Here is a 12,392-nt window from a genome sequence, read left to right on the forward strand (position 1 = left end):
TTTGATCTTTTCACATATTACACAACAAGTTTAAAAACTTAGAACTTTCTTGTTAGTTTAACGAAAACTAATCCTTTTTGAATGTGCCATTTTATGACGTAATAGTGTGACTAAGCATCACCTTCACAGGAGAAGATTAATGCCTGCTTCTGCATCTCTGCCTCTTTAGCCCCGCCCACTGATACATGTAAACACAGGGTAAAATTAGCAAAGAGCAGATCGCATCCGTGAAACACTGTTTGTTTGTTTGCTTTACTTTGCTAAGGATTCATTTTTAAAAAGACAGTATGATGCAGGCTTTTCAGAGAGACTGAAAGTAAACGATGATGTAAAGCTGAGTCTGACTAGAGTGAATCCAACACATTGTGTGAGTAAACGTGCCTTTAACACTATTGCATTGTCTGTTCCAGATTGTTTGATATGTATATACTGAGCATTCATATGTTTTTAATAGGGGTGTGACGGTTAGTATATAACCGTGAGACCGGCGGTTATAGTTGAACACCGTCATTAGAACGTTATAACCGCCAAAACCGTGTCACTAAAATATTTTTTACAAACATTTTTTATCAAAAATTATTTTCATTTTTTAGATAGGATCATCAGATGTGCAATATATCGGGAGACATGGTTTTTACCACTTAATGAAGTTTTGTAAATCGTCAGACATGATATTTACCACTTCATTAAATTTTGCTTTGTAGAAAACCTTTCTTAAAAACGAATTTCGTTTTGAACAAATTTTATCTTAATTTTAATAGATGTTTCATCAACCAATTGCATGTATTTTAATAAATAAAAAGCAAATATAGCAGACAATGATAACCGTGACATGGAAGCACCAGCGCGCCGCGTTCACTTGCACTGCACTGTGAACTAGAGCGCATCTCATTGTAAATGAAACTCAGCGTAGGCCTATGCCTCATACTCTAGCATTAAATATTTTTGCTGCATCCTTTCCAGAACATACAATGGCTTTTTTTTTTTTTTTGCGGCTCGCATCAGCAAAGCATAGACCGCAAAACAATCAGCGGATGGCGGGCAGGTGCGGCTTTGAAATTTGCTCAAAAAACTTTGGCGCGGATGATGAGTTTTATGACAGATCTCCTTAATAAACGGAGGTCTGAAATCTCTGCCCCTTTACCGATCAGAGCGCGCGCTGAAACGGAGTTAACCCGCTATCTCCAAGATCAACCAATTGACTCTACGGCAGATCCACTAGCATGGTGGCGAGACAATATGAAACAAAATGAAACACGCTATCCGCCACCCCCCACCCCCCCCCCCCCCCCCCCCCCCGACGGTTATGTTATGAACCGTCACATTTGACTCACGTCATAACCGTCATCACCAATTCTGAAACCGGCACACCCCTAGTTTTTAACCCAAATGACTCATGTTGTTTTCAGAGTGCATCACAGCAGCATCCACCTCTTATTTTAATAAGCAAAAAAACTTTAGCCAATCATAGCGGTGGGTGTTTACTTGTGAGTCTTAAAGCAACTCGCCTACAAAAACAGACTGCTCTGCACAGAAAATAGCCCATTACTTCTAAATTGTGATGTTTTTTGATGTAAAATCACACAAACATTATGCTAAGTGAACCTCAGAGAACATTATAAAAAAAAAACAGTTCATGACCGTTTTAAATTGAGGCATATAAATCACCCCATGCCATTTATGCTAAAAAACATCATCCTAAAAACCTACAACATGGGTATTTATCCTGTTAAAGTTTTGGAGACATTTGCCTTCTGCCCCTCCGTCTTGATTTTTTTGAATGCAAAAAATGTGTCCTCCATGAACATCCCTAAAGGCACCCTTAATGATGTTGATAATACTTTGGCAAACAGCATGTTTCAGATATGACGAATTTAATGTAAACAGTGTCTTTGGCACAGCAAAGTTACTAATCTCAATAAATCCACCCCCTCCAAAAAAAAAAAAAACTGTCACAACTGAACTAAATAAAACTTGTAATTTGCACTGGGAAAAGGAGACATGACACAATGTTCTTGTGGACAGAAGTTTAAAAATGTTAACTCCCCTGCCACCCAAGACGAAAGAAAGTTCACAACCGAGCTGTGATCTATAAGTCTCCCAGACAGAGGCTCTCCCAGCTAGAGAAGAGGCGTGAGTTTGTGCTGAATTATGAAAAAGTCTCGCTTGAGTGGAAGCAGAAATTGGCTGCGATCAAGGTTTTGTGTTATATTAATGGTGCCGCTATGACATGACTCTGAACTTTCATTTGGACTTCAGCATCTCTTACAAATAAACTGTCAGAACCTTATGAAGTTTACACAAAGCCAGCAATTAAAGCTCTCCCAGGGCTGTCATTTGTATTCGAGCATTTGTAACTAGTTGAGCGGTGCTGATGAGTCCTTCAGTGAAATGTGCTGAGTCCACATCTCACAGCAAAGCAGTCCGTGGACTCAAAGATATACAGAGTAAATCTGCATAAATACATAATTCACACAGAGGGGTGAAAGGGAGCATGTATGACAGCTCCTTTGGGAAAGTTTCCCAATTTGCAGTTGTGGGAAATCTGACAGATAGAGTTGCATAGAGACATTTGTCCTGAGGGGACGTGTGGGACAAATGACATCCAGATATTTCAGCTAAAGTGCAGTGGGATTACAACCCTACGCGAGATACTGAGCTCCCAGCCATTAGAAAGATTGACAGAGGGAGAGAAAGTGATTGAGAGAGACAAAAAAATGAGGGGTGACCATAGAAACTGAGCTGTCTTTGGCAGTCAGCTTCAATTACCTCTATCCACTGGTAATGCACAACATGTGAAGACAGACAAACAAGCTCCTTATTGCTCCCTTAACCCTTGTGTCTATCTATATCATGTTTGCATATCTGATATAAATCTTGACAAAAGTGCCATGCTGCCAAAGGACTTCTTGTTTCAATTTGACAAGTGACCACACAAAGATTTGATTCCCCATTGAGGGGAGCCCAAACAATGGTAAAATATTGTTTCATATATCAATCCTCAGTGGAACTGATTTCAGGACAATTTTTGAACCAAATGATTTTTTTATATACTTTTTTTTTTTTTTTTTTGAAAACAGAACAAATAGTCATAATGGTTGTTATAATGTCAAATCAAAGAATATTACCAACATCTTGATATACTGTACAATATTACACTTTCATAAATGATCTATGTACATAATCCATTTACCCCAAAGCTTGTTACATTTTTCCAATTTGAGCCTTAATATAAATGTAAGTCTCTCCATATAGTATATTTCATTTACCATTCCTAACCATTGATCCCTTGTTGGGGGGGTCAACCTTCAACCATTTACGAGTAATGGCTTTCCTACTGCTATATAAAGTATCTTTAATAAGTATTTATCCTTGTCTAAAAAAGTTACTGGTATTTTCCCTAGATATAATGTAATAAACCAATAGCTGAACTTTACTATTATTATCTTTTCAATTTCAACTGATACTTCTTGCCAAAAAAAATTCAGTGTGCCTGTATATAAAGCTGTTAATTTGGGAGTTCTAAAAAAAACGTCCAAATTCAAATACAAATTCCCTCCAGGACCATGAGTCTGTAGTATTTGTCTGTATTAAATATAAATCTGACCAGTTTTCAGATTTGTTACTGTTACTTTCTCCCATATTTGTTTGGTATATTGGCGAATGGTTTCTAGATGCTTGTATACATTCATATAATCTTGAAACCATCTTTTTTTTATGGATTTAAAAATATTGTAGTTCAATTTCAATATCCGTCAATATACTTTTAACTTTTTTGTTAAAGTAATCTCTAACTTGCAGATATCTATAAAAGTCCTGCTTTTCTAATCCAAATGTATTTGGAATGAACTGATAACTCTGTAAACCTGGGTCAACTTATTACTCCAGCTTGTTTCACTAATTGTGACTTCTTCAATAACCTACACCATACCCTCGATGCAAATACAGTCCAAGTATTCAATCTGTTATAGCTCCTCTCAGCTAGATTTTTATTTCCTAGTATTGACTCTATAGGAATATCTATGAAACTTCTAGGGTTTTCCACCTTGATTCATAGCTTGGTATACACCAGCATACCAAGGGTTTCAATTGTGCAGCATAATAATAACCATGAAGACATAGTAGAGCTCTCCCTCCCTTTTCTTTTGTCAACTGCAATGTTTTAAACTTTACCCTAGGTCTTCCAGACAAACCTCGAAATCAAAACATCCCAACCGAATGATTTTCTAAGGCGGTTCAGATTTGTGGTTAGTGTCAGTTGAAACATCTTATGCAATGCCGATCAGAAATACTGAAACTACAACTTACTTTAATTAAGTTAAAGGGATAGTTTACCCACCCTGATGTCATTCTGAACATGTATGGCTGTTTTCTTTGGAACATGATATGAGATATTCTGAAAAATGTCTCTGTTGTTTTGGACCTCACTGGCTTTCATTGAATGGAGGGGGAAAAAAAGAGGCATTCTTCAACATTTTCCACAGAAAACAAAATCATAATCAGATTCAACTGTTGTGAGGGTTAGAAAAAAATTGTTCATTTCCATTATTGGGTGAACTATCCCTTTAACAGAGGGCATTTGTCAGCATACTTCCCTTAACACTATCACATTTCATTTCATTGTTCATTACTTCCAAAACTGACAGTAGCTGTTTATAAGCATGCAAATAGAGTCACAGATGACTAATGACAGAGCTTTGATCTGGACCTCGAGGCAGTCTAGTGAGAACCACATTATCACACCGATTCGTTACACAAATGTCCTGGCATATTTTCATGTTCTGCATCAGTAAGCAACAAGTCTAGATGCATGACCAACACTGAGTTCGAACATTTACACACATTTGTAATGTCCCCTGCAACACTGTTCTCTAACTAAGCGGGTAATGATTTAATCTGCAGCATTACGAGGATGTCCACTGCAAATAGCAGTTATAAATTAAAAATCAGTCATTTTAAATATAATGTATACATCATATCGGTCTTTACATAAAATGCTCAAGTGAAATTGTATTTATATATAAATACTTCAAGCTTTTTAATGATTTAAACTGTGAGGTCAAGAAAAAGAAATCAAGAAGTTCACGTAACGCTGTTTATTGGAGTGCTCTCCAACTTAGCATTTTCTCTACCACTTACTTTCTTTTTTTTAAGTAAAAATGAAGAATGTGTCTGATTCTATGTAGCTGCTCAAATCAATTACTGGATGCCCTGTACATGCCGAAAATCTAAGACAAAATTAAAAACGTATTAAACAATATCTGAAATGACATGCGTTTGAAAAACTGCACAGGTCCAAACAAGTCTCTATGCAGTCATGTGGAGTAATAGGTACAGTCAAACATAATAACAGCAGAAAGCACATGAAGTATGTGCTCCTCACACCTGGCTGTGATAATGGCTTGCCATAAATATTTCTTTAATGTAGGTGTTAACTTCCATAATTACACCGTTCTATACAGTATGTTTCCCCTGCATGAAACATCAAAGTGTTTCGAATAAATTCAGCACACAAATGTGAACAAATGAAAGAATGAATGAGTGAACCACATCTGGATTTTTTCTCCTTGACAGTTCGGCAACAGGGGTTTGTTTTGCAAAGATATTCGGTGGCATGAAAGCCAACTGTTGATGGGGTTCTCTATATTTTGACTGACACTGATACTTTAGTTAAACCCACAAGGCTCTGCAAGGGTGTAAGACAATAACTTAAGGCCTTTCTCTCTATGAGGTTTACAGAATCCCACCTGTTTAGTGCTGCTGTGGGGGACCACCCTTCCCCTTACTGAAGCTAAAGCATGATATGTCTTCCTATGACTATTCTCCATATTTCATTTACTTTAAGAAATTTGATATGTTCTTTGAAAATAATGTATATAGTGTCAGACAGCAGAATAACTGAAAAAAAAAACTAAACTAAGGGAAAGTTGGACTGATCCCCAGCATTCCTCACTGAAGAATCCATGAACGAATGAGATGTTGAGGCCATTTTAGACATCTTCGTTTCTGAACGTGTCAAAACAGAGAATACATTTGCATCTGAACCATGTGATATTTCATGTCACTTTATATTAAGCCATTCTTTCTCGCTATTAACTGTGGTACTGGAATAATTTGATGCTTGCAGTTGTTTTGTTAAACCTTTAGAGTTGTAAAGATGGAAAAGATATGGTGATGCAAACCATGTGTAATTCCGTTTCTTTTGTTAGAAAGGAAAAGGAGAGGTGAATCTTATTCAGTGCAGATTGAAACCAGAGTCTCAGATCCGGAGACACCGGACCTCTTTGTTCTTTTATATTGATTGCTCCAATCAGTACAGGAGAAAAAAAGCTGCATGCCCCAAGGTTTGAAAAGAAGATGGTGAGCAAAATTATATCTGAAGAACTTTGAAGTTGTTTAACCACAATGTCAGCCTTCTATCCTCTTCTCTTGCACCACTTTTTTAGTCCCCTCTCTCTCTCTCTCTCACACACACACAGTCTTCCATTTTTATTTTACTGCTTCCAGACGCATGGAATGGTATAATTTAAACCATCCCCCAAAACTGATACAGAAACATAAATAATTATAATATAAAAATAGGGAGTGGTTTTTCAGAAATACACCAGCAAATTACTAGGGCCTTATGATTTCTGCATTTCTGCATGGAAAATGTGGACAGAAACATGGAATCATAAAAATTGAATTTACTGTATTACGCAGAATGTCAAGGAATTTGTCAAAGTCTGGGTGAATTGAACAAAAGTGGGTCATTTCACTTAAATCAAATTACAATATGGACTAGTATCTGTAAATATTGAGCCGCAAAAAGAATGCTGCACGTTCTGCATGTCTCTGTATCAATGAATGGCACAGAAGCATGGTTTCGTTTACAATACTGATGCGTGTTTGACGCTCACGGTAATTTCAGCATCTGTCGTCTCACTAAATGAGGACATGGTTGCATAAACATAAACAACATCCCCAGAACTGCTCTGAGAGCATTAGCATTTCACCATTTCATTTGACAAAAACTTTCATCATATTACACGCACACTGAAACTTAAAGCTATTCATGGCAACCTATTAAAACTAAAGTTTGCTTTAACTGGATAAATAAGTCAGAAATATATTACTATTGTGCAGTAGATGCATGTAATACTACTACTACTACTATAACAACTATTAAAACTTTTTTTTTTTTTAAGGAATAATCACACAATATTTCTCCCATGTTTTATTTTAATAGTATATCCTCTTTGTTTGCAAAATAAAAATAAGAACAACGTTTATTTAATTTTAATTTGATTAAAAGATTTCATTAATATTTAAATAATAATAATAATACTGTTTTATGCCTTCATTTGATAACCACAAATATTAAAATACACAACACAGAATTTATGAAAAAACTAAACATTTCATTTCATAAGGTTATTGTAAAAATAAATGTTAATACATTAAGTTGTTTTTGTGCATTCAAGTAATTTGACATGCTTAAACACAGATATTTCACAGATATACTCATAGGGCCCTAATAATGTAATGTTTGTTAAACTTTTTAAATGTATGTTAAATTATATAAGTTTCACAATTTTTATCAACTACACATGCTGATTAATACAATTTAATTGAACCATTAAAAAGGTCACCCAAAAAAAAAAAAAAAAAAAAAACGTTTTCCAGAAAGATTTAAATGGAAAAAATGGAATCTGGGAAAAAAAAAAATGAATTTCATAGTGCCCTAATTTACAGAAATATATTTTTCTTCCCCAGATCCGTTTGGAAGAACATAGATCCTGATGTTGAAGAAGAGGTGATTAATTACTCTCTGACAAGTGGGTGCTGAGCAGGCGTGAGGCTAGTCTTTTTGGCATTATATAATACGGATTCACATCCAATTTCTGTCACAATCATCAGACAAGTAGCATTATTGGATAATTTCATGCAAACTCAGACATCTGTTCATGTAAAGAGAACTTACACTTATACTGCTGTCACTGGTTGCCGACGCTGGATATACTGTCCAACCGAGCTCTGCGGTCGCTGTGGTGGAGTCCATCAACATTTCTGGAAGGAGGAGGAAATATAAAAAAGGTTAAACAGGATATGTCCAGGTCATGCTTTGTACAACGTTCAATGTCTTAAAGGTCATGCACAGATATCAGCCAAATCTATCTAGCAATTCATAATCTATCTTCAATAAACAGAGTGAGGGAACTTGCCACTGTATTTTCCAGCATTGCCAAGAGGTTCCTAAATGACAAATAAACTTCAACATAAAAACAGACTAAAACAAATACAGAGCTTAAACGCATTTTAGGTCTTTGCCTAAAGAAATGCTGGGGGAGTATAATAAGCTATGAATATTTCATACATTCTCATGCATTAACATCATTCTTTATCCAGACATTTATAGAGTCTTGTGTTACCACTTAACCAACTGCTCCATGAAATACCATCAACACGTTTGACACGAATCAGCCTTAAATCTGTTTTGATATTACAGCCGTCTCCAGTAGTAAAGATGAAAAATGCTGTCAAATCAAGAAGCAAGCAGGAAAAAGTGGGTTCTGCTTCCCTGCTGTGTGATTCAGCCAAGATATTTTAGAGACAACAGCCCACTATCTCGCTTCACCACTGCAGAGGTTACACGAGGATACAGGATGTCTTGAACTCCAACTCCATGCAGTTGGACAAGGATGAGATAACCACTAGAGACACTTTCAATAATGATATGGCAGCATACTGATAAAGTATGAAAAGCTAATCTTTTACAGACTTTCATATGCCACTGCAGACGAATGTGCATGGAGATCTACAAATATTCGTTCTAGCCATATCTAGTCATGAGAAAAACTAAATTTGTGTTCAGGCTGACTTCACTCATCACAGTACACAGTTTGGGTCACCACTTATGGGCGTATAGTATGTATTTTCATGCCGAACAAGGCAAGTGGATTTTAAATTGGTTTGCTAATACTGTGTGCTAATTCGAAAGCTGATTTAAAACATATTCTAGTTGATTTTTTCAATTATTGTGAGTGACTAAAATATAATTCTGCTGCCTCCCATAATATTTGTGGAAAAATATGTGGGAAGTGTGCTTGTCACTGATGCTAGACCCACACATTTTAAACAAAAATCAAATAATGTAAAAAAAAAAAAAAGGAGAAATCACCCAACCGGCAGTGCTGCCTCTTATCAATGTTCTGCGTGAATAAATCAGAGCTCCATAAATCGCCCTCTATGTACATCAAACTTTTATTACACTCTTCTCACCTAGATAAAACAGTTCAGAAATATTAAAATATAGTGACGTGCATTTCATGTATATCAATCCGAACAGTACAGATCTAATCTGAAATCTACAGATTTAAGTGGCACAGCAAATGGAAGGATTACAATCAGATGAAAGATGACCATTTGGTTCAGCAGAAATAAGTCTCATAATGATTACTTCAATTACTTATTACAGCTGTTCAACATCAGGTCAAATCTTCAAGTAACAAGATTAGCCAGCGTTTTACCAACTATTTCTGCACTAAGACTGCTAGGTTGGGAAAATTATATGGTTACTGGAGGCTAGTTACTCTACTTCTGCTGATTAGTTGGTGTTAAAGAACATCAAATTGGGGTCAATCACTTTTTTGCCGCCTTGGGTCCTCAGAGGCACGGGGATGATAGTTCTCAGTTCATATTGGCCGTAAGTCATCCCATGTGAATAATTCATGTTATCACATTGATGGCTTAATTAATTTCCTCTAGTAATTAGAGTAAGTCTAAGTTGTTGAACTTTGGAAGGAATTGGATAAAGGAGCTTGGTAGAAACAGAGGAAGTTTGGTTTTATCACAGTCTGATGCAGCTGTTCTGACTTCCTTTTACAAGCATCACAGTACAAAACATCTTTCAGAGGCTCAGCTTGAGGCCAACATAATTACTAGTCTTAACTATTTGAAACACTTATTCATTTACAGAATTTCATTAATCTTGCATTAGGCTATTTGATCATTTTTAATGTGCTTTTGAATGCTGGTTGCAATTAAAAAGGGGCCTTGAAAACGACAGCGATTTTGAAGGAAAACAGTAAGCGTACTGTTTGGGGTGTGTGGAGGAATGCAGTTTTGGGCATGTCTCTATACCTCAGATTCCCTCTGAATTTTATTCCAGGAAAAACCAAAGCATTCAATGAACAAACTACATGTGTGTCCAAGTCCAAGGACATACTACGTCTCTAAGGCACCCAAATCTAAGCTAAATTACATCTGACTATCACTAAGACTAAAATTTACACACGGAGACATGAAACTCAGACTCTATGTAAATTCATTTTAAAAAATTATAATCAGTTTTCAGTTGGTACACAGAGGTAAAATCAAAATGCAGTTAAACAACGGAACTGGAAAAGTGGCAAAGTGAATTTTCTGGTCCTTTATAAAGCATCATGAGTGCACTAACTAGCAAGTGTGGTAAACATGAGAGGTGGACAGTGACAAAGTGTTTTACATAAGTAAATTTTTCAAGTGTCTGTACTTTATCGGAGTAGTTTTATATTGAGCAACTTAAATTTTTACTTCACTACATTCCAAAACATATTGTACCTTTTACGCCACCACATTCATTAACATTGCTCTTCATTATTTTGAACAGGAGAAATTGTCACCCACTCTGAGACGCGATAGTGTTGTGTGCGATTTGTGAATAAGTTGATTTCAAAGTGAGTGACATGACATACAGCCAAGTATGGTGACCCATACTTAGAATTCATGCTCTGCATTTAACCCATCCAAAGTGCACACACACACAACAGTGAACACACACAAACCGTAAGCAAACACCCAGAGCAGTGGGCAGCCATTTATGCTGCAGCACCCAGAGAGCAGTTGGGGATTCAGTGTAGAGGTCTTCACGGGTCCAAAAATTCGTGCCCGAACCCGACAGAGACCCGTAATGTACTACACCGAACCGACCCGGACCCGTTCTAATATTTCAAAAGCTGGACCCGGACCCGTGTAGATCCGAGAAATGTCTACCCGGACCCGACCCGGACCCGTATATTATTTGAAATCTGGACCCGAACCCGCCGGGAAGACACAGACCCGACTGGACCCGACGTTCACATATTCCACCTTAAATTGCTATTACAAGTCAATAAACCTGTTGCGAAGAATACAGCTTTTTGTCTTACCTAATTTAAAGAGCCGTGGTCTCTCTTCCTTGTACCTGACTGCCTGTGATGCATTACAATCCTCGGACAAGAAAGTTATTCATGTTATTCCTCTCGTTATTCCAAGTCCAAGCTGAATCCACTCATTATTTCAGCTTCAAAAGTCCACTTGATGTCACGGTGACGGATGACAAATGCTACTGTGCACATGTACATTCTGACTCGAGTTAATTCGCATAATAACTTAGACTGTTTGCCCTTTTCAACTATAATAACGATCGCTCGTGCAATGCCATGGCCGCTGACGTTATTTATTTACTATTATCATCTGATCTCTGTCTGTGCTTTCTGCTCTGCATCGAGTCTGAATCTGAACCACTAAAACTTTAAGATTAAACGGTTCATTTATAATATTATAAAAATGGGAGAAAATGTAAAACGCAGTTTGGCAGTCCAAGTGTCCCTCACTGGTTGCCATAGAAATATGAAATGCGCTCGAGACTGCACATGCGTGCTAGCTGTACCTAAAATGCTTTAACGCAATTTGAGCGTAATAGAAAACATTCATGTGACAGTTCACCTCAGATTGTGTACTGATTTGAAATATATTAAATATGAGTGTGTCAAGTCTGCAAGCATTAATACCGTGCGTGCACTTGTATATTAACTCTGAGTGTGCGAGCAAGAGAGAGAGAGAGAGAGAGATTACTTTTTTTGGCTCACTCTTTTCTTTTCCTAATTTTACAAGTTGCAAGTTACAAAAAACACAAGCAGTCTTTGATCACGGCCGGATGTTCTTCGAGTCAGATGACTCCGATCGGCGATCGCACGGGTATTACACACAATGTTAAACAGACCCGGGACCCGAGGTAATAGATTCGGACCCGACCCGGACCCGGCTGATGATTTAAAATATAGACCCGAACCCGTACGGGTCCCGGGTCGGGTCCGGGGTCGACGGGTCTCGGGTGCACTGTGAAGACCTCTAATTCAGTGCCTAGCTCAAGGGCACCTAAGTCATAGTATTGCCAGCCCGAGATTCAAACCCACAACCCTAGGGTTAGGAGTCAAACTCTCTAACCACTCTATAGGCATGAACATGTTAAATCGGTTTGCAAAACATACTGAACAGTTAATTTGTGATTTAGACTGATCAGATTGCAGCTGTTCTTAAGTCAACAACTCCCTGATTCAAATGATCCAGTCAGAGTGAGTCTCCAGTTAACTATTCACTGAATTCACAAG

At 37.2% G+C, this 12,392-nt stretch overlaps 1 protein-coding gene across 2 annotated transcripts in view; it reads right to left on the minus strand.

Annotated features, from left to right (window-relative positions):
• LOC128022247 (ephrin type-B receptor 2) overlaps window positions 1–12,392 on the minus strand; it is a 146,727-nt gene that overhangs the window by 75,996 nt on the left and 58,339 nt on the right. For both annotated transcript variants that reach the window (XM_052609598.1, XM_052609599.1), the window contains exon 2: window positions 7,964–8,049. In XM_052609598.1, coding sequence (XP_052465558.1) covers window positions 7,964–8,049 — 86 coding nt within the window. The remainder of the gene's footprint in view (window positions 1–7,963; window positions 8,050–12,392) is intronic.

This window comes from Carassius gibelio, chromosome A11 (genome assembly GCF_023724105.1).
Source record: "Carassius gibelio isolate Cgi1373 ecotype wild population from Czech Republic chromosome A11, carGib1.2-hapl.c, whole genome shotgun sequence".
NCBI lineage: Eukaryota > Metazoa > Chordata > Actinopteri > Cypriniformes > Cyprinidae > Carassius > Carassius gibelio.